Source organism: Astatotilapia calliptera, chromosome 7 (assembly GCF_964374335.1).
Source record: "Astatotilapia calliptera chromosome 7, fAstCal68.1, whole genome shotgun sequence".
NCBI lineage: Eukaryota > Metazoa > Chordata > Actinopteri > Cichliformes > Cichlidae > Astatotilapia > Astatotilapia calliptera.
Window position 1 is genome coordinate 25392189 of NC_137428.1, and position 26891 is coordinate 25419079.

The 26891-nt window shown below is 40.5% G+C and overlaps 3 protein-coding genes across 3 annotated transcripts; 1 reads left to right on the top strand and 2 right to left on the bottom strand.

Moving 5' to 3' along the window:
* Window positions 1–5525: 5525 nt before the first annotated feature.
* tescb (tescalcin b) lies at window positions 5526–10483 on the top strand. The gene is made up of 8 exons (XM_026173874.2): window positions 5526–5811; window positions 6447–6516; window positions 6642–6722; window positions 6883–7022; window positions 7116–7177; window positions 7433–7540; window positions 7617–7664; window positions 9927–10483. The coding sequence occupies exons 1-8, from the start codon at window positions 5748–5750 to the stop codon at window positions 10002–10004; spliced, it is 651 nt and encodes a 216-aa protein (XP_026029659.1). The 5' UTR covers window positions 5526–5747; the 3' UTR covers window positions 10005–10483.
* A 2086-nt stretch (window positions 10484–12569) lies between these two features.
* m17 (IL-6 subfamily cytokine M17) lies at window positions 12570–14231 on the bottom strand. The gene is made up of 3 exons (XM_026173873.2): window positions 13911–14231; window positions 13406–13554; window positions 12570–13292 (listed from the first exon to the last, which is right to left on the bottom strand). The coding sequence occupies exons 1-3, from the start codon at window positions 13963–13965 to the stop codon at window positions 12831–12833; spliced, it is 666 nt and encodes a 221-aa protein (XP_026029658.1). The 5' UTR covers window positions 13966–14231; the 3' UTR covers window positions 12570–12830.
* Window positions 14232–16099: 1868 nt separating this feature from the next.
* Window positions 16100–25484, bottom strand: taok3b (TAO kinase 3b). The gene is made up of 8 exons (XM_026173861.2): window positions 24528–25484; window positions 23703–23939; window positions 23430–23558; window positions 23116–23319; window positions 21680–21919; window positions 20962–21174; window positions 20659–20841; window positions 16100–18523 (listed from the first exon to the last, which is right to left on the bottom strand). Exons 2-8 carry the CDS (start codon window positions 23886–23888, stop codon window positions 18362–18364), a joined length of 1317 nt encoding a protein of 438 aa, XP_026029646.1. The 5' UTR covers window positions 23889–23939; window positions 24528–25484; the 3' UTR covers window positions 16100–18361.
* Window positions 25485–26891: the final 1407 nt, after the last annotated feature.

Consider the following 26891-nt stretch of genomic DNA (forward strand, 5'->3'; position numbering starts at 1 on the left):
TGTGATAAATCAGCAAAAAAAAAAATGTCTGAAACAGAAATTCCTCCATAAGTAGTGACACAGCTGCTGTCGGAAGGCAGTTTGGTGGAAAATCGGCAGTATTTGGAGGACTATAAATACCTTGGAGTACACATTGACAATAAACTGGACTGGGCTAAAAACACCACAGCACTTTACAGGAAGGGCCAGAGTCGTCTCTATTTTTTGAGGCGACTGAGGTCCTTCAACATATGCCGGAAAATGCTGAGGATTTTCTATGAGTCTGTTGTGGCCAGTGCGATCCTCTATGCTGTTGCATGCTGGGGGAGCAGGCTGAGGGTCGCAGATGCCAACAGACTCGATAAACTGATCCGTAAGGCCAGCAATGTTGTGGGGATGGAGCTGGACTCCCTCAAGGTGGTGTCGGAGAGGCGGATGCTGTCCAAGATAAAGAAAATGTTGGATAACACCTCCCACCCACTCCATGACATGCTGGTCAGTCACAGGAGCTCGTTCAGTGAGAGACTGAGATTACCGAAAAGCACCACTGAACGACACAGGAAATCTTTCCTGCCTGTGGCCATCTCCCTGTACAACGCATCCACTTAACACACTGGTTACTACTACAACTACACGTTTCTTTTTCAGCTATTTATTTATGAGTGACTTATGTATGTATGTATGTATATATATATATGTATATATTGTACTATTCTTAGTTAGTGTATTGTCTGTCTTGTCTTAATGTTGGTTTATAATGGAGCACTGTAACAAAAAATAATTTCCCCCAGGGATCAATAAAGTATTCTGATTCTGATTCTGATTCTGATTTGGCAACCTTGTTTTTATGCAGCAATATAACCAGAACACAAACATGTGGCAACAAGGTGAGTCGAGTCCCTTATTGTAAAGAGATGCATCACAATCTGTTTGCGTTTATAAGTTAGACACAAATAATTGCTCTGTTACACCAGAGACTGTTTGGAGACAGGTTGCCTCCAACCTGTGCAATCACCTTGCGATCAAACTACTGAGCACACAACACCCTACTTGCAATCAGTCCTTGACAGCAAGAAAATCCAGTGTAATCACCTAGAAACCACAGATTTATTTATTTATTTTTACTTTAGTGAGATTGAGCCATAAACCAGAGTAGCAAGTGGCTTCACATACATACAGTCAGCAAATGATCTCCTAGCAACCCCAGACTGATCAATCTGAGCACATTTGTTGTTGTTTGCATTTTATGAATCACACACTTGGCCTTGAGTCCTCTGACAAGGAGCTGATGACATTTTCTAGGATCTGATAAATACCCAGTGTTCATGCTATGGTATCATTCAATCTTTCAATACCTTCAGTAATTTAATAACTTATAGGGGCTTAAAAATTTTAAAAGTTTCCCTACTGTGAAGACACTTGATGACATTTGATGCTGTGAGAAATACAGATGTAGTGAATTTATGAGACCTCCAGTTTGCATCACTGTCAGAAAACAAGCAAAGACCAATGTGGCACAGAGGCTAGCAGCAAGAAATATCAGAATATTTTTTTGTCAGGTAGTTCAGTTGTGTTGCTCTTGTCCATTTGATGCCCATTGATTCACCATCAGCAGTGACAGCTTTTGTTCATGACTCGAGGATGCAACAGTTCACGGCTTGACAGCTGCAAAACAACTTGCTGACACATTAGAGAAAATAAACGGGTAGCCTGTGATTAACAAAGCAGTCAGTGTATTTAATGCAGAGCGAACGACAAGATATGAAGATATGAGTGAGTGAAAAAGCCTCAAATTTACATAAAGAGTAAACACTGTGTGACATAAATGCACTTAATGCTAAAATACATAAATAAAATCAACCTTTACAGTGATTGTGGGGGGAGGGGACACAATCACAGGAATCAAGAGTTTAGTCCATTGCTAGCAAAAGGCTGCCACCACATGGTGCATGTTAGTACTGCATGTTTTTAATCAACAGCTTGTCATGATGATGTGAAAATGAACGTTTTTTTTCTATCAAAGCAGATACATTATAAATCTAGCGTGCCAGAAACCAGATGTATGAGTGCATTTTTCCACTGTACTGCATTGTTTTCACAACACACTTCCATGAAACAAAACAAAAGACTTCTGTTTCTTCACAGTTACTGACTGAGCCCTTCAAGATCATGTGGGTTATGGAACGATATGCCCTTGTAATAACCTGGAACTCCTCCCAGCTTCTTATGAAGGATGCATAAATAAGACTCCCTACATGTCTGAGCATGAGTTCACACTCTTCTAATGACTCACACAGGGCAGGAAATCATTGCTGATTGTTGAATGATCTGTGGTTAGCAACATTCAAACATGACCGCAGACAGGAAGATCACACAGCAGCTGTTTTGCCAGATAGGAGTGGCTCGATCCACGACATTCTTGCGTAGCATGCTACTAACAGTACTATAGACATGCAATGCAGTAAGTATACAGTCATGTTTGTTTCTGTTTCAGGTGTTGTTCAAAGAAACCATTAGAAGTGTTGGAGGGAGTCTTTTGGATCTGACAGTGGATGCAGATTATCAGCTCTTTCGTTGTTATCAAAGTTGGTTCATCACATGTGGCGATCACCACTCGGCTCTGAATTCAAACTGTAAACATATTTCAACCAGGCTAGAACTGACGCAGGACGCAACAGTTTTAAACAGAAGCCACACCTCAAAGATCATTTAGCAACTTTTCTGTGGTTTTCGGTCTTCTCAGGATCAAGAGTCAACTCTGGGTATCAGGTTTTTGTAACAACATCGACAAGAAAGTCCTTAAAGAGCAAAAGAAAAAAACCCAAAACTGTTTGGGAATCATTCTGCTTCTATTTAAAAAGTGTAATGTGAAATATAAATGAAGGCTACGGTACTAGCGTTAAATTGAGAGGTTGTTCTGGTCCTTTTAAGTCAACATGACTAGACAGTTACAAGAAACTGGAAAAAGACGTGACCGCTGTAAACATGTAACACATATTTCTACAGGTCAGCCTGACATGTATTCATTGTTGACGAGTAATTAACTACATGTGCTTAAATCAGTTTGGCAGTAACTTACTGTCAGGTAAACTATGTTTATGTCTGTGAAGTGTTTCAAGTAATTGAGTTACTTTACAGAGCTACAGAAACTGACTGAACCAAAATGATATGACCCCGTAAATGCATTATGACATTGTGAAAAGCACAGATGATTTTTTTTCTTTGAGACCAGTTCAGATCTCAGGAGTCTTCCAAGAATCTGTCTCTTCCTCTTGTACTGTTCTGACCATCTCTCTCACGCACACTCTGGAAACAAACAAACTTAAAGTAGATCCTGTGTCAAAGGATCAATTTGTATATATGAGTTTTTGAGTCATTTCTGCAAATATGGTATTTCTGTCTAATTTATGCTCAAGATTTGTTAATCTCAAACAAGCGATAACACATATTTGGGTCGGGGTTAAAAAACAAAATTGCACCGATGATGTAGAGGTCTCCAAAACTCATGAATAAAATATGATACACTTGGCGTTTCAGTGTTAACTAACTAGCTGCTTACCTGAATAAAAATTCTGCCTTTGAGACAATTTCGGAAGACTTATCTTTATTAAATAACAAGCTAGAGTTGAATATTCTGCTTCTGAAGAAATCCTGTCTTCGTAACTGCTATAGCAACTAAACTCTGACCCAGTGTTCAGTGAACATTCAGTTAAAAACAAGATCTTTTGTCTATTTTTGTTATGAGATCACGAGTTGCTCATTAAAACCTTCTGAAACTGTATTAGGTGTGTCCTGCCTCTGACTCCTTTTCATGAACTGTGACAGACACTAACTGTTCAGAGAAGTTGGACCATGTTATTTAAGAAGCTGAGCAACCCCAGTTGGTGTAATGTCCCTGCATAGACCTTGATATTCCTCCCACCAATCCTTTGAATAGCTTTTTGTATGAACATGAGGGGAATTCCAGTAGAAAAATCACCTGATGTTGGATTTTCGTGACCGCTTCTCCTGGTCACGGTTGTGGGGAGCTGGAGCCTATCCCAGCTGTCACAGGTCTACACACTGTGCACAATTATTAGACAAGTGAGTATTTTGCACATATCTTTTGACAATTTTTATGCATATTTTCATACTCTAAGCTTTCATACTCTAAACATGAACACTTATTTGATTTAAGCACATCAGGTGATGTGTGTTTGTGCAATGACGGAGAGTACTGCCTAAGGAGACCAACACCTCATATCAAGGGGTGCATAATTATTAGGTGGCTTCTTTTTCTCAGACAAAATGGACTTAAAAAAAAGAAAAGAGGAAGATTTAACTGACAGTAAAATGGCAACAAATGTCAGAAGTCTTTTAGAAGGATGCAGCACTCCTGAAAGTGCAAAGATATTGGGGTGCAATGACAGAACCATCAAACATTTTGGTGCAAACAGTCAACAGAATTGCAAGAAACACCCAAGTTTTGAGAACAATCAAACGTGAAGCTATCATATTCCAGAATTAGACCCTACCTGGAGTGGTAGATTCAGTGCTCACAGATATGGCCAAGACAAGGAAGGCTAAAACACAATCACCACTGAACAAGACACAAGGAACACAGCACACGGCTCTAAACAGTGTCTGGGAGGCTGTTGCTGCTGTGGCACAAAAAGGTTGATTTTCAATAGATGGACTTATCAGTTTGTTGATCTATCATATCATTCTTCTTCTTATTATTATTATTATTATTATTTTATTTATTTTTTGCTTCTTCTTTTTTTTTTTTTTTTGCATTTTTGGGTTTATTATAGCGAAGAAGACATGTAGCAAAGGGCCACTGCTTTCTGGCCATGTGGCATGTGGTCGCCTGCCCACCCACTGAGCTAAAACAGCCCCCACTGAATTCTTTTTTAATATCAGAAATGTTTATTTGTAAATTTAGAGTTGTTTGTTTTTATTATTCTCACTTTAACTAATGAAAATAAACAACTGAGATGGGGTATCCATTTTGGATTTTAATTAACATTTTGAAATGACCAAATGAAATGCAGATGTTCAGAGTAAAGTTAATCCTCAGAAATACAGCTTGCCTAATAATTGTGCACACAGCCATTTACTCCCAGTTTGAAGTAGGTTATTTTAAACTTTTTCCTGAAAGTAACTTAAAGCAGATTTCTCTCTAGAGCTGATTAACTCAGGTTCCTAAAGTGGGATGTTGCTGGTAGTTTAACACAATAAATGTTATGCTCATGATTATGGAAATATTTAAAATTAGGCTGGGTGTGCAACTATGTTCTGAGGGCTGCTCTGGTTGCAACAGGTGGGTTTATACATGTGGATCCATCCACCTGTGCAAAGGGCAGATGTACAGTAGTATTCAAAAGTAAAGAAAGCCTGTCTGGAAATATATTTAAAAAATCGCTACAGTATGTGAAGGCTACTTGTCTATTTTTTCTTATTCTGCACTTCATGGCAAACCCTCACACGCGGCCTCTGAATATGTAAAACTGGTCATTTAAAGTGCACCCTGTTGTTCCTAAGAGTGTGTCGTCATCGAGACGATCGTTGCGGAAGTGGCATGCGCTGTTTGCAGAGGATGAAACCTGCTTGGCGAGCACGCAGGGGGAAAAGAACCGTCAGATGAGCAGGCTCTGTCACAGAAACACACAGGTGGATATGGATCATCTGGAAGCACGAAATCCGCTTTGAATCACTCTGAGTTCATGTGAGACTCCTCTGTGCTCCCTTTAAAAGCGGGCTGACCAGGGAAGATCTTTTTTGGAGCAATGGGTGCACTACAGTCCTCACCTGGACGGCCAGAATATAGTGATCTGGCGGAAAAGACGGGCTGTGAGTAGTCATCACCGGGCTGTTGTTTGCATTACTTGAAAATGCTTCATTTTCAATCAGACGTGTAGAATCAGCCTGCGTAAAAAATGCAAAACAAAAACAGGAACTCACTGCGGCGGAAATAACATTTTAATTCATTCTTACTTTAAGGCAGTCTTAAAGCGGAAATACGTCCATGTCAACGTAATGCTCAACATTTGGTGTTTCCATTCAGTTACCTGTTAGTCATCACTGTGTATAAGATAAACCAGTAGTTGTGGTGCATTACAGATGAATAATTTAAAGTGCAAGTGAATGGAAGTGGAACTTTACCCGGTTTGCAAAGAGAGGTGTTGTTAATAATAGATCGGACTCTATTGAAAGCTTTGACAGCAGCCATTTACAGTAAACACCCAAAAGCTGAAACTCCAGTTTTCTACTTTCCTAAATGACCTTATGGTTTCACCTGTATGTTCTAAACAGGTGAGTGTGAGAGATGAGAGGCAAACCAAACTGTTTTACATGAAACGTGAATATCCAAATTAGCTGCTTTGAAAGCTGAAAGTGGACAGCTGAACTGGCATTTTAGTGGAACTTAATCTTGGTGTGCAATCTTTACAGGTAGTTTGTCCTAAAGTTTCCGTCTTATTTCTCAGTTTCATTTGAACAGATTGGAGTTCTGCATAAAAGATTTAAGCAGCTGAGTCACAATGAAGAGACTCTACGGTAAGCTGATATTTCATTTGTTCTTGAAACAAATATTCTTTGGAGCGGGAAACCTGCTCTACAGGATTCTACGGTTGTGTCTCTTATGAATGAGCTACTCCTGAAAGTCTATTTTAAACCCTCAGGAGAGATCATTTCAATGAAATCGACGACCTAGCGTTCAATCCCATCCGCGCACAGATCATAGAGGCGTTTTTTGACAGAAGGTACAGTAATTAACCATTGCTTTTAATCATTTTACTTGTATTTTTCAAAATCATAAACAATTCTTACATTTAGGATGAAAAATGATGGAAGAAATTGTAGATTTAATGTATCAGTTGTTGTCAGTGCATTTGAGAGCATCTGATTTGCTGTTTTCTTCAGAAACTTCCATCAGAATGGCGAGGGAAAAGTTCAGGAGATTGGCTTTGAAGAGTTCGTGGTGGTCATGTCCCATTTTAGGCCGCCATCGGCGCACATGACAGAAGAGCAGCGTGGAAAGACCAGGAGAGAGAAACTGAGATGTACGTCTCAGTATAGATCGCATGAACTCGACTGCTTGACTTTTACCTGAAGATGACACAAAGTCAAACCTGCGTTTGTTTGTTTTTCTGCAGTTTTATTCAACATGCACGATACAGACAACGATGGGATAATAACTCTAGAGGAATACAGACATGTAAGCTCGGGGGAAGAAATGATCGTGCACAGTCACCTTAAGTTTATGATCATTCTCAACTGAGTTTTTAAGCTGTTTAAAAATACTGACTGTAAAAGTAAATTATCTTTGTGTTTTACATGTAACTCTAGTGCTGGGGTTATTAGCTCAATTTCCTCCAACGCAACTGATTGGCTGCCAGTAACAGACAGGATGATGCGATTACAGCATTACAGAAGTGATATCTTACTTCAGCTGTTGTTCACGTCTGTTCAGGTGGTGGAGGAGCTGTTATCTCGGAGTGGGACACTGGAGAAGGAAACAGCCAAATGCATTGCTGATGCAGCCATGTTGGAGGTGGCCAGTATTTCAGTGGGTCACATGGTATGTAAGCTAAAGCATCTCAAGATAACATTAAGGTGTCTGGATAAAGTCAACAACTTCACTTTCTGGCACACAGGAGCCTGATGAATTCTATGAGGGCATCACATTTGAGCACTTCCTCAAGGTTTGTACACATACAGTGGGGCAAAAAAGTATTTAGTCAGCCACTGATTGTGCAAGTTCCCCCACTTAAAATGATGACAGAGGTCAGTAATTTGCACCAGAGGTACACTTCAACTGTGAGAGACAGAATGTGAAAAAAAATCCATGAATTCACATAATAGGATTTGTAAAGAATTAATTCGTAAATCAGGGTGGAAAATAAGTATTTGGTCACCTCAAACAAGGAAAATCTCTGGCTCTCACAGACCTGTAACGTCTTCTGTAAGAAGCTTTTCTGTCCCCCACTCGTTACCTGTATGAATGGCACCTGTTTGAACTCATCATCTGTATAAAAGACACCTGTCCACAGCCTCAAACAGTCAGACTCCAAACTCCGCCATGGCCAAGACCAAAGAGCTTTCGAAGGACACCAGGAAAAGTATTGTAGACCTGCACCAGACTGGGAAGAGTGAATCTACAATAGGCAAGAAGCTTGGTGTGAAAAAATCAACTGTGGGAGCAATCATCAGAAAATGGAAGACATACAAGACCACTGATAATCTCCCTCGATCTGGGGCTCCACGCAAGATTTCATCCCGTGGGGTCAAAATGATCATGAGAACGGTGAGCAAAGATCCCAGAACCACACGGGGGGACCTGGTGAATGACCTGCAGAGAGCTGGGACCAAAGTAACAAAGGTCACCATCAGTAACACACTACAACGGCAGGGAATCAAATCCCGCAGTGCCAGACGTGTTCCGCTGCTGAAGCCAGTGCATGTCCAGGCCCGTCTGAAGTTTGCCAGAGAGCACATGGATGATACAGCAGAGGATTGGGAGAATGTCATGTGGTCAGATGAAACCAAAGTAGAACTTTTTGGTATAAACTCAACTCGTCGTGTTTGGAGGAAGAAGAATACTGAGTTGCATCCCAAGAACACCATACCTACTGTGAAGCATGGGGGTGGAAACATCATGCTATGGGGCTGTTTTTCTGCCAAGGGGACAGGACGACTGATCCGTGTTAAGGACAGAATGAATGGGGCCATGTATCGTGAGATTTTGAGCCAAAACCTCCTTCCATCAGTGAGAACTTTGAAGATGAAACGAGGCTGGGTCTTCCAACATGACAATGATCCAAAACACACCGCCCGGGCAACAAAGGAGTGGCTCCGTAAGAAGCATTTGAAAGTCCTGGAGTGGCCTAGCCAGTCTCCAGACCTCAACCCCATAGAAAATCTGTGGCGGGAGTTGAAAGTCCGTGTTGCTTGGCGACAGCCCCAAAACATCACTGCTCTCGAGAAGATCTGCATGGAGGAATGGGCCAAAATACCAGCTACTGTGTGTGCAAACCTGGTAAAGACCTGTAGTAAACGTTTGACCTCTGTTATTGCCAACAAAGGTTATGTTACAAAGTATTGAGTTGTATTTTTGTTATTGACCAAATACTTATTTTCCACCCTGATTTACGAATAAATTCTTTACAAATCCTACCATGAGGATTCATGGATTTTTTTTTTCACATTCTGTCTCTCACAGTTGAAGTGTACCTCTGGTGCAAATTACTGACCTCTGTCATCATTTTAGGTGGGGGAACTTGCACAATCGGTGGCTGACTAAATACTTTTTTGCCCCACTGTAATGCACATTATTAAACAATATGCACTCGTTGGTCACTTTGTTAGGTACACTTTGCTAGTTTTCTGTTTGGTTTGCCTTAAGGATGGCCTTAACTCTTTGTACAGGCCATCTGAGTACAGTGAACTTATTGTCACGTTCAGGAAACCAGTCTGAAAAGAACTGAAAGATGGGTACACCGTGGTAGATATGGTCAGCAACAATACTCAGGGGCTCTGTGGTGCTTAAATGTTACTCAGCTGCGATGAAGGGAACCAAAATGTGCCAAGAAAATACCCACAACAACATTATTCCACCATCAGAGGCTTGAGCTGTCGGTACGAGGCACTTCATGTTATTGATACCAAATTTTGACCTCACCATCTAAATGTCATGGACAAAATCTAGGCTTATCAGACCGGGCGACGCTTTTCCAGTCCTTTGTCTGGTTTTTGGTGAACCCATGCAATCTGTAGACCATATCTACATGCCTAAAAGCACCGAGGTGCTGCCATAGTTATTACGAGCATTTGATCAGGTGTGCCTTAAAAAAGTGGCTGATGAGTATATGTGTACGCTTTAACTTTCTTTTAACTGATCAGTTTGCATTTAAATTGGAAACTGGTACTAAATAACTGAGGTTTGAATGTAAATCTGTGTTTTGCAGTTGCTGGAAAGATTTGAAATTGAATCGAGAATGATCATTCGCTTTTTGAATATGGACACGACAACTTTGTGTAAGTGAGGTCGGTATGCTGAACCATGAGGTGCAAAATGACGTTTTCACTGTATTGTCTGTTTAAGTTTATTGCTCGCACTGAATATAAGCCTTATTCATGTTTGAATAACTATGCAAATCCTAAGACTATATATATACACATGCTGGATGTATTTGAAGTAATCTGACTGTTAGCAATACTTGAGATAATTACTACGCACTTCTAGCAGTTGGACAAAGCAATATTAATCAAATATCCAGTGCTAGCTAACCAACAATATGACTCTATGCATGCAAGTATGGATGCTTGATAAACATCTAAAAATGTTATTGCCATAAATCAATAAGTCTCAGTAGTCAGGGATATAAAGATCTGTCTTTAAATGTATCTGGATATGTCTCTATTAAGACAACAGCCTTTTATTAATGTCACAAACATGAACCTTCTTGGTGCATGCTCTTCATGTTGTACTTGCACAATAAATGACCCGATGAAACTGTCCTGACTTCAGTTCATGATGTGGATACTTGATAACAGGAAATGGGAGTGCTGTTCTGCATGAATAAATGCTTCACGGCAGAATCGGTTTAACATTTAAGAAGAAATTCATGATGTGAATTTCATTTAAGTCAAACCCCTTTTCATGTCAATTCTGCTTCGTCATGCAGAGGTCATTACTCCCTTTTATGGTAACTGGCTGTAGAGGGAAACAGTCTGGTTACATTAAATGTTGGAACTAAAGTGATCACAGGATTTCTCAGAAAAGTCAACGTACCCTGAGAATGGATGACTCATAGAAATGGTTTTCATTAATTGCTTTGTCTGTGGTATAGAATTTCCTTCCGATACTTATACTTGGCAACTTCTCTTTAATGATGAAAAGACGTCACAACACAAGGTTAGTCAGAGATCAAAGAGAAACCTTGTTTGGTGTCTGTAAGCTAACGGGCTTCGTGTGAGACTGTGACGTTCTGATGTACAAAAGCATCATTTTACAGCTTTACTCATTAACGAGGAACTTAAAATCGGGGAATAAAATCTTACGTTTGCAATCCTAGAAAGCAAGACTTTAAAAAAAATAGCTGGCAACTTAGGAAAGTGGAACGCATAAAATAGGAAGTCAGATTTTTCCTGGTGGCTGAGTGTTTACAGTATAAACCACATACAATAACCAAGGTATCCCTATTTTAAGTGTGGCTGAAAAATGACCTCTTTTGATTTTTCTCATCCTGTTTTCTCCCCATGTGTCTGTAGCTCTACTGTCACAACACCAAAAGGGCTTAAAATATGAAAAATAACTGAAATACCTTAAAAAAAAAACAACCCTAGTTTGTTAACATGAATGGATGTTAGTCTTAGAAATGTTTTTTGCAGTGGTGCATCATGACTTTAAATGACTTGAACCCCTGGTCCATACTGCCCCCCACAGGTCAAACCATGTCAAAGCATATAAAATGATCATGGCCGTGCACCTGCTTCTCTTGTGGTAACTTGTGTCTTCATCTATAGAAGATGCTTCAGATAATAAAACTTTATCATTACTCGTGTAGATTCACCGATCTGCCACAGAAGCATATGTCACTGTGCAACTTTGGCCTTTAACTTCACAAAGCTGCACTTGTGATGATACTTGTCGCTTCTGTTTGGTGACGTCTAATTTAAGAAGGCTTCAGTGTTTTAGTGGTCCCACATTGTCGTCACCATGTCTGCTGAGCATGACCTGTGTGTCAGTGAAATAACAGACACTACTGATTTCCACCCAGTAGGCAGTAGTCGTGGGTTAATCGGGGGATTCAAGAGATATTTTCGGAACAACTTGACTACAATGTAGACTGGAGAATGACTGTTGCCCTGAGGTACCCTCTGTGTTTGTGCCTTAAATAAGCCAGAGTTATAAGAGGGAACTTGATTCATGACCCAGAGTGAATCCCCCTTCTACTTCCAGTTTCCCGACAGCTTGTGACCTGAGGAAAGTTTAGCTAAGAATTACTTCACTCCAGCATATATCCTTATTGTCACTGTGTACAGAGGTGACATCTCTGGAGAACCTGTTCATTATCTGTGTGGTGGGTTTTTTTTTTTTTGGTTTTTTTTTGGGGGGGGGGGGGTTTACAAAGGGTGTATACTTACACATTTCCTTTTTGTAGCTGCAGTTTCTTCTTTTTAAGGCACACAAGGATACACAGCACACACTATTAATGTAGTGCACAACTATTATCTGAACCACACACACCCACACCTTGTGACTAGCCAGACAGCCCGCCAGTTTCATGAAATCTTTCCTATCTGATGCAGCCTTCTTTTGAACACATGCGTCATTCAGAGTTGATATCACGCAGTCAGCGTCTCAGCAGCTTCCTGATTTTCTTTTAACCCCTCTGGATGGACTGATTCTGTGCAGATCACAAGCTGCAATGTTTTTTGTTTCCATCTTAACTTGTCAGAAGCAAAGGAAGAAGAATTATTATTGTAGAAACATCACTTTATCTTAGATTGTTGCCATGAAGTAGGCACCAGTATTGTATTAAACTCCATGCTTTTTTTTCAGATGGTCTCTGACAAAAATGATTAAATGGATGCTGACCACATAGTACAGATGCAAAGTATTCTTTTAATTGTTGTGTGTAGCGCAAATAAGTTTACATCATCAACACAGGATTTTCCCAATGGCATTTTGCAAATTAAATACATATTGCATGGACATAACATTTCCTTAACAGCATGACAATTAACACAAAAGAAAATAAATATTAAATACCATAAATAAGCTTGCATTGACACTCCAGCCACTTTTACACTTACATTTGTTTTTCTCAGGAAACTGACTGTGTAAGGCCACCTTCTGGTCATCTTCAGAATGCATTGATTGGTGTCCTCTTCGTGCACACTTTGCTTTTTAGATTCCTCAGTTCTTTGGAAACGTTTGACATGAAATCCTTGTAGGTCTTCAGGACCACGCAGCCGTACACCTTCTGCTGGAAGACGTTCTGAGCTGGTGGTAGTGTTGTCGGCCCCCCTGCCGGCTCAGGTATGGGCAGGTTTGGGAAGAGGCTCTGATAAAATGTGTTCATGAAACTGGCCAGACTCTCAGTGCGACCCCAGACTCTGGTGAGCTCTTTCAGGAGAGGGCTGCCAGGCGATTGTAAGTCTGTCTGCTGCTTGTATACACGTTTAAAATGTGGGAGGAAAGCTTGGAGATGCGTGTAGATGCTTGCTATCCTTGCTGGGGGATCCAGCCCAGAGATGTTGGGATCAGGAATGTCGTTCACCGACACCTTGCAGAAGAGCTCTGACATTTCCCCTTGAGCGGCTTTCTGCAAACAAGGGGAAAAAGGAAAGGAATCAGCCTACATAGCTTATAAGTGCACAAGCATATCTGCCAGTATACTGGTAAAGTAGAGCAGTTTTGTGCCTGTAGTCTACTCACATATGTCTTGATTAGGTCACCAGATTCCTTGTGTACAATTCTGGTGATCTTCAAAGTCTGCTGCAGGAGATTCCCACACTGCTGATTCGTGCTTAATGCCACAGTTTTTGTTGAATCAACAGTCATAAGCAGCAAGAGAGACAGTAATGCTGAGGAGAAATGAGCTAGTCAGTTATGGTTATCCTTCATCACATTGGTGGGTTTAAGGGGATCTTTGCATAAAAACCAAAAAAGAGATTTATTTTTTTATTTTTTTTGTACACCAAATATGTGGCAAGTAAAAGCTTACGGTGCCATTTCCAATACTTTATGTAGCATTATGTTAAGAAACTAATAAGCATTGTAATTTCCTTTACTGACGCAGAAAACGGCAAACTGCTCTTAGTTTCACAACAGCTGTAAATCGCTAAAAATAACCACATCCCTATTGGCAAAAAAAGATGCAAAAGTGTTCAGTGCTTTATATTTAAAGCACAAAAAGGAGACAAAAAACTATAAAACTTACTTGCTGCTGTTTCCATGAACTGCTGAAAATGCATATTCTTTACATGACCATTCATTCTCCTCTCGGTATCACAAGCAAATTGTGCGGACTTGTCATAATCACACTGCTTTAAAACTTTTTAAAGACAGAAACCGCACATTTGTCAGAGGAGGAAATGACGTGCACTTGTGAGGCAACCAAATTTCCCAGAATTTCCTCCTTTCGTTCACATGTGCATTTTTTTTTTTTTTACGCCTATAACAAGCAAAGTGGGCAATGTATCTAAATGCCTGCTCCCTTAATAGGCATGTTGGGGCATTGTCTGCTCGTTAGGACATGTATGGACATAGGGTTGTGGCATTTAAAATAGGACTTCCTTTTTTGTGCATGGAAAATAAACACTTATATTTATACATTTCAAGAAAACTGAAAGAGTAACCTGCAGAATTTAAAAAACAGTGTCATACATGAATGAAAATCATATCAGGACTGAGGTCAACCTACACTTTTCACACATGCTCACCAAATTGCTTCCTACCACTCTTTAAATGGCAAGGGTGAGAAACTTGTCGGTGTGTGGAGGTAAAAGTGAGCTCATCACTGTCTGTGCAAAGCTGGGTGTTGATAATTTTTTTGTTTGTTTGTTTGTTTTATAGATCTGAAAAGAAACTTAACGTTTCTTATTTTCTATGTATAGGCATTCACGCAGGAGGAGTCTGATATTACTCAGGATCTTTCAGTTTGTGTTTAGCTTTCAGTGGCTTCGCTGGCGCAGGCATGACCCCAATGATTCAAAAACAAAACCACATGACTAAAGTGTCCTGCTGCTACCTGGCAAAGTTCACTCTGACATAACCAACAAATTCTAAGGTAAGTGCTGAGGAAATGTTATTTTTGTTTGGACCACAAATGTGAGGGGGGATTTTGAAAGCTGTTTCATATTGTGGGTTTTTTTTTCTACCTTCTGTTAAATTTGGTAAATAGTTCTCCTGAATTTCATCTCCTACTCCTAAATCCCCTCCTAAGACCACGTGTCTTTTTGCAACAATGTTTTCAAGCGGGTGTTTGCACAGGAAGCCGGCAGGGTCACAGGAAACAGGTCACATTTCTCAATCACAAATTTTCTGAGTGCGTAAAAGGACTGGGCCTGCTTAGGTAAAGCATGCGATCTGTTGCATGGGCTGACTTTAACACTGGATGATCTCACTGTGACATGCTAGTGTGGCGTGTCTTCCAGAGATTTATGAGTAAACATTAGACATCTCGCAGGATGGGAAAATATGAAAATAACATAAACTGGGCTTTTTTTGTTTTTGTTGTTGTTGCTAATCGTACAGTCATCCCCCAACACTTCTGCTTGGAGACACCCAATGACGTCTTTTTGGCTCACTATCTGCATCACTAGGTTTCATTTTAGGTCAGACTGCAGGTCAGACTGCAGGTCAGACTGCAGGTCAGAGGTCAGACTGCAGGTCAGACTGCAGGTCTGCAGGACAGAAAAGTGGCAATCTCCTCTGAGGTAAAAGCAACAGGTAAACTTTTCACTGAAAGTGAAAAAACCTCATTATGAGCTGGCACCATCCCTTTGTTTTCTGTTGATTATCACATTTTGGTTTCAATACCCTAGATGTATTATTGCTGAACTACTGACTACTTGAGAAAAATGAGGGGGAACTCAATGCGCCACATCCCTGTCAGCACTACTTCAGGTAAAATCTAACCACTCTTTTGCCACCTTCAGGGGGTTTCCAGTTACCCCAGGGGATTAAAGAGGGGTTGCGGCGAGACTGGCAACTGCTGCAACAGATGTCGGCAGTTCAAGGAAACTACAGTGAGATTCCTGCTCACATATAAAGTAGAGGCATGCTAAAAAATAAACCACACTCACTACCTAAATCAAGCAGGCTTTCCCTGAAACGTGAGGAACCTGGACGCTCTGCAGTGCAACTTCTCTCTCACTTCTTGCTCCAACTTCAGGTTTCTGTTTTCACAAGTTAACAAATGTGTGTTTGCATGCTTGCAACCTACAGTAAATTATGATAAACAGCGTTTTATTTGATTTGATGTAGGTCACTGTGGTTATAATGCACTAAGAAAAGCAAAAGTGAGACGATTTGCACCACATGACAAAGCTTTACAAGAAAATTTAACCACAAATGATAAGAAATGCACTCTGACATGAGATGCAGGATGATAATTGAGAGTCCTTGTTTTCAACAGAATCTCTTTTATTTTTGTCTTTGAACTGCACAGGAAATGGTGAATAAAGTTCTTTAGGAAAGTCCCCTTTATTCTAACTAAATACATCTTTCTAGTAACATAAAAGTCACACAAATTGTAATTGTTTTGCAGCTCACAAACAAACTTATTCAAGCACCCCAACAGCACTTTTTAAAAAAATTGTGTCCACAAAGCTTTCAGTTACACATGACCAAGACAAAAGGCCTTACTGCATATGAGAAATGCTGTCATCAAATTTCAGAAAGTTCATGAAAACGTCACAGACTGTAAATCTTAGTGGAGCCGTTCGACCTTAGAAAACAAATTCAGAATTTTAGGTGTAAAACAAGAGCATTTAAGTGCTATTGCGTTCCGACGCTGAATGCCATCGCGTTCGTCTGCTGTACCCCGGGGCGCGTCTTCTAGCGTTCAGCCCTGTGAGGAACATAACCAAACATTAATACAAGTTGTGGCTCTGACGTGAAAAGAAAAGAAAAAATGTAACAGGGTTGCATTCAAGACCACCACATTAAACAATGTTCCAAAAACTGTCCCATGATAAAATAGCATTTATTTTTCCATACATATACTTAATTTTCTTTTAAGAGGGTTTCACTGCATGGGGTACTCTAAATATGTCATGAGTGTTTGAAAAACATAGTAGTGTTTTGACTCAGAGTGGGGGCGGGGGTGGGGTTCAAAATGCTTTACATTTTGTAAAAATCAATCGTCTCTCCGAGACAAAACCCACAAGGCTAAAAGTGGCATTAGAAATTAAGCACCAAACAATTACCCTTCCATTCAGTAGAAATGGAATAATTGTGCAACCTGTTCAATGACCATAACAAAGATGGCAAAAAAAGATGTAAATCTTATCATTAGACAGTAATAAGGAGAATGCAATCCAGACCCACATGCTGTTGTCTGCTGTTGTGGCGTCGCTGATACTGATATATAAAGTCTGTGGTTCCATTCACCTCCATCTTTACAATCTCAAAGTCTAGTGATTTGACTTAGCAATATATTGAGCTATTGTATGACCATTTCTCTATATTATAAAACGAAAGAAAACGAAGCAAAATCTTTATCATTAGACTCTGGTATCAGTAACAGACGAGTGTCTCTGTATATTCTAGCTATGTTCTCATGTACAAATATTGATATCAAAAATTATACAGCACAATTCTCACCATTTTCCTTTACAAGAACTTTGATTAGTGAACATTAAATGATTCACAAGTTTAGATGAACTCAAAAACAAAAATGGTGCCGGCCTCAGTAGGTAAAATATAGATATAACAAACACGTAACTAAAATCTGCTTCAGGCACAACTTAAATAAAGGCATTTGTGAAAATTATCATATCAAATATGGCGCTTATGTCCAGTAACCATAGGCCTAAAAAAATGCTATGACCACTTTTATTTACAAACAGCTAAAATCTCTGACAGATTCATGCTTCACTTCACAACCTGAATTTGTCCTTAAAGTGCATGCAATAATAAGCAGTTTTACCAAGTGGGATCTTGAGTTGTGATAAGATAAATGGGCTGATCAAGCTTATGCCAATCGAGTCTACATATCAAATGAAAGAAAAGATCAGAACTGCCTAGAAAAGTGAGGGTCCACAGTATACTGTATGCATAAGCACAAAATGGAAGTATGACGGGAAAATAAAAATAAAAAAAAACTCTGACTATCCAGTGACCCCATACAGTAATATTCACATTCAGAGAATAAAATAAAGAGAACAAAATGAAACTAGTAAAAAACAAAACAAAACCGAAACAAAGCAGCTTAACACCACGGGGGAATCCGTAGCTCACATTCCACAATGTCCCTCCATGTAACACACATTAAGCCTCATATGAACAAGATGGGTTTCTACTTAAACATACCAAAGTGCCCATTTTACTAAAATTTCCTGATTTATTCAATTCATACCAAAAGGAGAAAATGGCATGGAGGAAAGAGTCTTTTATTTCAGACACATAGGCTTTTGAGTTACACTGACTAGGTTTGACTTTTATTGACACGTTGTTGTGTAGATTCTTTTGTTTTACCCCCCCCCCCCCCCACCCCCCTTTAAAGTTTCACAAAAGAGGCTCTCATTGCACGCAACACCCCAATTCAAAGATGCAATATCTAAGAGCAATGAAAAGTAATCCAGTTTTGTCACCCTGGGTGGGACAAACGGTCAAGTGGACGTGAAAAGGGCACGGATATGTTGTCCTTTAGAGATAAATCCACTTTCATCTGTTGTCTTCTTTGGGGAAGTCTATAGATCCCAGGCTTCCAAAGCCGAGGCTTCTACTTTCTGTGTCAAAAGCATTAATTTCTCTGTCCTGACGTTCCAACAAGTGCTTAATCCGTTCGGTACGTTCCTTCTGAAGTGCAGCCAGTTCCTCCTCAATCTGCAATGAAAACACAGCATGGTAAATGGAATTAGATTCATTTTACCTATTTTTTTTAATCTGTAATGGCATTATGGTTGGAGATGCAACAAGCACTGGTTAAATGTTGCCTATATGCAAAGGAGCTAAAGCTATCCAAAACTTGAAATCCAGCTGCCTCGGTATGAGCAAAGGATCAAAGCTGCCATGAGTGAAAAAAAGAAAAACGTTGACGTCCTCGTAAATGGTTAAGTTATAAACATAGTGAAAAATAATGTAAGTTTTGTTACATAAATCCACTGTATCTGCTTTTTTTTTTTTTGGTAAGGTCAAATATGTAAAGGTGAAGATCCCGTAACTTACTGCACTTTGAGGGGAATTGAATTCGCCTCAAAATTGAAAATTGAATCATTTCTTTTATTATAATTACAATATCCTGTACTGAAGAAAATTTTATTTTTCCTCATATATGCCGTCAATCATAGTTCTCAGTAAGAAATTGAATTGGAAAAAAAGTAGGAGTAGGAGGAAAACTGGAAATCAGAATCAACCGCAAAAAAATTCAGCTGTTGCATCATAATTGTTGTCAGTAATTTCAACATGTTTACTGTATATAAAGATGTTGCAGAAACCTATTACTACATTTCCATTAAAATTCATATTTTTGTTCCTTTGATGAAAAACTGGGTCTTTATGGGTCTTTTTGGCTTCAGGTTCATATTTAATATCAGAAAACTGTTGGGTAGTGAAACACTTGCCCATTGAAGGCAGTGTAGACAATCAAGACAACACGACCAAAGGAGGAAAGAAAAACAAAACAAATCACACAAAAAAAACACATAGGAAATGAAAAAGTAAACGAAACTAGATTAAACTAGACATGGGAAGAAGGCATAGGAGGAGATAGGGCATAATGGGGGAACAAAAAACATATTGGAACCCAGAATTGAAGATTCATAAAAGTAAGGAAGTATTTGTAAATCAAAATGTAGATATTAAGCAATCTAAGAAGCAAACAGAAAAACGAAAGAAGGTCCTTAAAGGTCCAAAAACTGGAAACTCTGGGTCCCATGCTGGGTATAGATCTGGACATTTCAGAATTCCTTCTGCTACTTCTATCAGCAGTCACATCATCAATAAACATTAGTGACCCAGTGCTACGCAGCCTTACATGCACGTATTATAACACTGGCTTCACCATGAGTGACAGAAGATGTGGACTGCTTTGAATCATGAGCTGTTTCTCTCACTCACCCACACTTTTCTCTTCCCATCATTCTGGTAAAGGTTAATCTTGGTTTCATCCGTTTTATATGATTTTCAGCACTGTGCAGGTTCTTTGTGATGTTTTTTAGCAAAGTGTAATCTGAAGACTTCTTTTCTTAAACATGAAAATAATTCTATCACTGCCCACTTGATGGATTTATTTTGTTTTATCAGCCTAACCCTGGACTGCACCTCAGCATGATGTTTATTTTACAAATTATGGTCCAAGTTATTGTAAAATAGATGATAATGGAGGGGATACATGTGTCTGTGTAGTGTCTTCTTATCTTTTCACTGCTCACTTGTGTTGTCTGTTTTCAAAAAAGTAAAACACCAACAGACAAAATGAGAAACTTCAGTTAGCAAAAAAGAGAATCCAGATGCCGTCATTTATGTACAGTGTGTGGCATTTTGTCATTTCAAGTATCAGACAAATAAAAACCAGAGAATTTCCTCCTTGGCCTGAGGAGGCAGGAATGTGTGACCCAGGTTTAACTATCTAAAACAGTACTTCATTCAAAACTATAAAGGCAGTTTCACAGTGTCATTAGAAGAAGACTCAAAACAACCACCAAATTATCTCCACAAGATGTTATGAAATTACTTTTTATGATCTTTCAGTTTGAACCAAAAGTGGTGAACAGAACAACGCTGTCATCATTAGAGCCCTGCCATGTCATGGCTTTCCTATATTATGAATAAAACAATAAGCATATTTACCATGTCCACGGTGCACTTGACTACAAACTAGAGCGCCACTGTTATGCTGTTGTCAGCTGATAAATCGTCTCTCTGGACGCAGATCTATCTACCTACCTATCTGGCATCATTTTCATAGAATATGGTATCATGCTGGATTTATTTTAGAATAGCTTTGATGCTAAATGTACCTTCTGTTCAAGGTGCGCTCTCCGTATGGAGACCTTCTGCTCAAGTTTCTGCTGCTCGCGCTCATGTTGGGTCTCCATCTGTGACTTGGTTTTTTTCTGGTAAGCGTCCAGGAGTTCCATCTCTTGCTTCAGCTGCTGCTTCAGAGCTTGGCACTCCGTTTCCTGCTCCGCTTCTAATCGCATCTAGAAACACGGCGAGACAGAGTTAGCGACAAACATCAGCGAGTGTGGGTGTTGAAATTCCAGGCTCTTGTGTTGACGAACGAGCCCCGTTTCAACTGTTTATAACAAACTGCTGCGTACCGCTTGTGAAGCCATCATCTCGTTGATGCTCTTCTCGTACTGCTCAGCCAGTATGGCCAACTTGCGTGTCTGCTCCTCTTTTAGGGCCTTCAGGATGGTTTTATGGTCACCTTTGGGAGACACCTCTAGCTGATGGTTCCTAAGAGCCTTGTACTGCTTATTCTGCACCTTACATGTGTCCTGAAACTGTTTTTTGATCTGCATCTCCAGTGTCTGCAACAGAGATAATGATTGAATGTTAGTCTCGTGCTCTTTTCTTGGTATATTTAAATTTAAAGCTGGTTCAGTTGGTTGTTCATAATTCAACTGAATGATTAGGCTTGTGGATTCAAAGCCTGAAGACTGCTCAGTCTACCCTTTCAAAGTATACAAAATAAAGTTGTATGAATAAATAAATAATTTGTTTGCAGCGCCCTTGAACATTTATTGTCATAAGTGGGCTTCTGACCACTGTGCTATTAGATAAAGAGAGACGAGATTTAAACTTGTGAACACGCATGTTTTGGAGGAAGCAGTTCTCATGGCAACGTGTTTAATGGTTTTCTACAGGTGACTACCAGGCTAAATATTTCAGTCAAGTTGAATGCTATGAATGCATTGCACAGCACTTGCAGAGCTTCAGCGTAAACGCATGACTTCATCAGGTTATTATGTAGATGTTCATGGGATGTAAACTCTCCACCACACAGAATAGCAGCAAAGAGTAAATCTCGGGCACCTTGAGGTTTCTGGGCTGCTGTCGTTGCTCCAGAGTGTGTTTTCTGTGCAGTTCCCTTTGCCGACGGTTATTGTACTCCTCCTGGTTTTCAAGCTCTGTCTGGTGCTGCAGCCGCATGAGTTCGATGCGCAGCTTCTGGAGCATCTGCAGCTGCCTGCGCTCCAGGTCCTGGGTGGACTCATCCTGCCGGATCATCAGGGCATGTTCCATCTCTTTCTGGGTCCTCTTCTTGTTCAGCTCCTGGGACACGAAAATGGACCATTTTGAAAGACAGTATTAATTTGTCATATTTCTTAATACAGGTTTTCTTCTTTTTCTTTTTAAATTTTTATTATTTTTGATTTAATGTTAAAACTTCTATTTATCTCCATGTGTTTCTCTTTGCTGAAATACATGAAAACTATGTAAGTGACATGCAGTTACAATGCCAGTACTTCCCTGGGAAACCCTTTTCCACTGTGGAAGAAAAACCCTTGCACTCTGTACAACACCTGGAGTTTTGAGTTTTTTAACCTTTTCTTGGTTGTTATCATTAATTGTTAAATTAATGCCACAGAGTTTTTATACCGTTGGTGAGTGCACCAGCAGATATCCCTTTATGAATGATATCCTATGATCTATAATTGTCATTAATGTAAATAAGTATACATTATCCAAGAAATTACTAACAGTAAAAATAACTCTTAGTTGCTTCCTTCAAGCTACAAAAAGTTGTTGTGTCCACAAAGCTTCTGAAAACAGAAACAATCATCCCAAAAGCGGGTGACTGTGAACGCTGTTTCATGGTGGTATAGTCTTCTTCTTTCGGCTGCTCCCTTTAAGGGTCGTCAGAGTGGATCGTCTTCCTTCCTACCCGATCCCTGGTATCCTCCTCTGTCACACCACCCCTTTGCGTGTCCTCTTTCACTTCCTCTGTGGACCTTCTCTGAGGTCTTCCTCTCTTCCTGCATTGCAAGAAGAGAGGAAGACCTCACTTCCTGCATTGCAAGATTGAGATGTCCAAACCCTCTCAAGCTTGACTGCCTCTCTAACTTTGTCTCCAAACTGCTCAACCTGAGCGTTCCCACTGATGTACTCATTGCTAATCCTGTGCATCTCGGTCATTCCCAGTGAAAATCTTAACGTCTTCAGCTCCAATGTTTCCAAACCATACATCACAGCAAGTCGTGCTTTCATCTTGTAAACCTTCCTTTTCTTTCTCGCTGCTATCCTTCTGTCACAAATCACCTCTCACACTCATCTCCACCCACTCCACCCTGCTTGCACTCTCTTCTTCACCTCTCTGTCCGTTGCTTTGGATGGTTGACCCCAGGCATTTACACTCATCTACCCTCTGCTCTTCTCTCTGCAGCTTCACTGTTACACCATCCTCCCTCTCATTCACAGTCTTGGTGGCACACAATGTTACGTAACATCAGGATATTGTATTACTGTACCTCTCTCAGTTGCTCTTGTTCAAACTCATGTTTCCTGAGCAGACTCCGGCGTTTCAGAGCCCTGCAGCTGCGATCGTACACCAGCCTCTGCTGGGCCAGCAGGTGAGCTTCCTCCTCAGCCTGAGAGCGCTGCATTGTTTCTTTGTGCCTCGACAGACGCTCCTGCTTTTCCTCCTTGGGTATACAAGGGTCATTGTCCATCTCCTGCAACGCAGCACAAACCGTGTGAATGGACTTTGGACAAAGCGAAGATTTTCTCAAAGAACACATGCTTCGCGTGCAACTTCATAAACTTATTTGTTGATGATATTTACTTCCTTGATCTTGTCTTTGCAAAGCCTGTATTCCTTTTTCTGGTTTTCTAAGAAAGAAGTCAGCTCTTTCTTTTGCTGAGCAACAATCTGCTGCTGGATCCTCCTCTCTTCTGCTGCAACTGACTTCATCTGTGAAGACACATTCAAATAATCAGATTATCACCTTTTTATAGAATCCCTTCCTTACGTAGACACAAGTGCAGCTCAGAGTGAGTTACATCACTCTTTAGTTTTCATCTCATTCACAAATAACACCTGCTGCTGAGGCTGTACCTCTTTGTCTGTTTGAGCAACATGGCGTTTGGCCAGTCTTTCCAGCTCAATGTAAGTGTTGTTCGCATGTGTCTCCAATTCCTTCTGCAGCCGGAGCCTATGCTCATCCATCTCGGCCTTTAGCCTGTTCTCCAGGGCGATCAGCTGCTTCTGGTGCTGTCGCCGCATGCGCTTATACCCAGACATCTGCACCCGCAGCTCAAAGTCCTGCTCATGCTCCTCGATCTACCTGATGCCCTACATGGAAGAATATGGGAAGCAGGAAGTGAAAGAAATCGAGCAGCCAGAAACATGAAGCCACACATCGTACAGAAAATACAAACTGCAAACTAAAAAGCAATCAGAAGCCAGATCAGCAAAAATCCATAACAACATCTTTTTGTTTGTTTGTTTAATCATCCGAAATTTGTAAGATGCCACTATTCAGGAATCAGCACAACAATGTAAGATGACTTAGAGAAAATTCAACCTTTTACAATCAGCGAGAAAAAAAAAAGCAAATAAACTAAATCTCACTGGTAAAAGACATCAAACGGTCATTTACATGGATTACACATAAACGCAATACACACACTTCAAAGCAGGGGCAGAGAGGGAAGCTGAGGATGGAAAAAATGACATCCATTAACAGGATCTGGTTGCCATGACTACAGATGTACAGCTGAGAACACAGACATCCCTTCCCTCCCTCCTCATCCTCGCGCCGCCAAGCACGCACACACAAGCTAGCGCACACACGCACGCGCAAACACACTCGTATTTTTATTGTTATTATTGTCAGTATTATTTGCTCTACGCAAACGGCGGTGAGAGGGAGTTGCGTACCAAAGATGCTGATTTGATGGTGGCAATGTGTTCACAGATCTTGCAGTCGAGAGACCGGCTCTTGCGAGAAGTAGGCCGCAGCTCTGGCCTGGTGTCCCTGTGCACAGCCTCATCCCTCACGCAAGCATGGTCCTGCAGGGAGGGAGGAAAAGGGGGAGATAGTGGGGCTGGGTACTTCCCAGGCCCTCCGCACTCGCTGTTTCTGCTAGAGCCGCTATTACTGCCGAATCGCCCTGAATGCAGCACAAATCCAGCCTTAAATGCATCCTTCCCCTGCTTGTTCCCCCGCTACTGGCTGCAAGTCCTTGCTAAGAGAGAAAAGGGCATTGCCAAACAATTGCAGGCAGCACCGAGAAGGCAGCCACTAGATGAAGTCGCTCTTTTTTTTTCTTTTTTTTTTCTGGCGTCCCCCTCTTTCCAAAGAGGAGGAACCGAATGGCTCCGGTGGATACGGGTGAATTATGCAATGCCTACCATTGATGATAATCGGAGAAAGACGGCACAGAGATGTCTTTTACAGCCACTCTTCTTTTCCGTTTCACAATGCCAGAGATGTTTGGGAGGAAATATAGTTTCCCTGCGTTCCTGTGGTCGCATGTAGTGCCATATTTGAAATGCTTTGAATCAGATAAGGCACATCCAAACATGGTTTTCCCTCGAATATGTCGCCCGACGATCCGTTTGTATTCCACTCGAATTTCTGTCCTACATTTACAGCGCACTTGGTCATGGTAGGTGGTTCTGGTGCCTTCTATTCATCTCTTTGCTCTGTCCCTCTTCTACACTCCCCCTTCCTTTAAAGAGACACCACAATACTACTGGCACATCTCAACACTGGTGAAGTCATTTCACACAAGAAGAGATGTTCAAACATGCATATGCAGGTGTTCGTAAAGGTACTCGCATCAGTTATTATCATCAGAGCATCTTCTTGAAATCATAATGAAGAGACAGTGGGGCATTAGACAGCATTAAAATTCTATAATGACTTTTACGCCTTTTGAATAAAACTGTCTGATTTTATTTCATCGGAAGTAAATGATTAATTATGTTAATTATTGCAACAATTCTGTAGCTGTCTGTAATTTGCAGTATAGGTAGAGTAACGAAAAACACTGATGGGTGCTATTATTCCTGCCAGTACTCCATGTGGATGCTGGAGGGAGACAGAGGGCATAGATTTGGGGGTGGGTGGGGGTCCCTCTCCGTGGTGCTGAAGGAGCAACCTTCCAGAGAAGAGGCGCCAGAAACTGCAGTTCCGCTAGTGGCCACTGGAGGCTGGCTCCAGAAGTGAGTCGATCCCCATGGGCTCCCGTGTTAAAATATTCAACTTTAGAGCATTTAAAGGCATGATTACCACCTGGTAAAGAAATCAGTTTTGGCCTCTGTGAGTAGTTTTCCCCTCATAACAACTCTAAGGCTGGTGATAGAGAGTGTGGAGATGATCACTTTAACTATGTGTCTGAAATCTTCAACCAATCTAGGAACCTTGTCTCAGCCGTTTGTTCAGCCTAACGGACAGACTTTTTGAAGTAATTTTCTTATCATGCTGTCAGCCACCAACAAAATTCTGATACAATCCTGGAAGTCTGAGACACCTCCAATATTCAATAGGTGGCTAAAGGGATACACTTAGAAATACAGCAGATGTAGATAGAGCAGGTGTCTTTCAGAAAATTTGCTTACCAATTATCAGTCTAATCGCAAAGTTATATTGAATCCTTTTTGGTCCTGCATATTAACAATAACAGTTGTACTATGAACACTTTTAATTCAAGTAATAATGTATCCTAGTTTATATGTGAGCCTCCGACCATTGTTCAGTTGGTTTTGCGTACCTTTATCTTCTAGGTCTGAAAAAACAATAAAGAAATGGTTAAAACAAATGACTGACACGTGCCCTAACACTGGCAGGTGTTATGACCTTTATACTAATACTAGGGCTTGATACATGCTACAGACCATCCAGGAAGTTTTTACTTTTTATAAGCCTGTTAAACACTAATGTGTCTGTGCATTGTAACCATACAGTTTATGAATGCACTTTGCTAATCAAGCTAGCTAGCATTATGCACTGTTAGGGGTGTGGCTGCCATGTGTGAAAGAAGTGAAAGATGAGAGACATTTTTTCCTGTTCATTTGCAGATGCTTCCAGTGGTTTAGTGGTTGATAAATTTGCTTAGAAAGCAAAAGGTCAATAGTTTACTTCCACTTTGGAAACTCCAAACGGGTTGCGTCAGGAAGGACATCTGGTGTAAAACTGCCAAATCAAGCATGCCTATGACAAGGGAGCAGCTGAAACAACTTTTAGAGTTTATTGGTAAAAGACCCCAAAGATTTGGCTGATTTGTTTCAACTGTTTTT

Excerpts from the sequence above, each read along its gene's own strand:
- tescb (XM_026173874.2), top strand. The coding sequence starts at position 5,748 with ATGGGTGCACTACAGTCCTCACCTGGACGGCCAGAATATAGTGATCTG. Across the intron at positions 6,723-6,882 it reads GAGGCGTTTTTTGACAGAAG|AAACTTCCATCAGAATGGCG; the intron begins GTACAGTAATTA and ends TGTTTTCTTCAG. Across the intron at positions 7,023-7,115 it reads CAGGAGAGAGAAACTGAGAT|TTTTATTCAACATGCACGAT; the intron begins GTACGTCTCAGT and ends GTTTTTCTGCAG.
- m17 (XM_026173873.2), bottom strand. The coding sequence starts at position 13,965 with ATGAATGGTCATGTAAAGAATATGCATTTTCAGCAGTTCATGGAAACA. Across the intron at positions 13,555-13,910 it reads GTTCATGGAAACAGCAGCAA|CATTACTGTCTCTCTTGCTG; the intron begins GTAAGTTTTATA and ends ATTTCTCCTCAG. Across the intron at positions 13,293-13,405 it reads GTGACCTAATCAAGACATAT|AAAGCCGCTCAAGGGGAAAT; the intron begins GTGAGTAGACTA and ends CCTTGTTTGCAG.
- taok3b (XM_026173861.2), bottom strand. The coding sequence starts at position 23,888 with ATGTCTGGGTATAAGCGCATGCGGCGACAGCACCAGAAGCAGCTGATC. Across the intron at positions 23,559-23,702 it reads TTGCTCAAACAGACAAAGAG|ATGAAGTCAGTTGCAGCAGA; the intron begins GTACAGCCTCAG and ends GTGTCTTCACAG. Across the intron at positions 21,175-21,679 it reads AGCAGCCCAGAAACCTCAAG|ACACTGGAGATGCAGATCAA; the intron begins GTGCCCGAGATT and ends TCTCTGTTGCAG.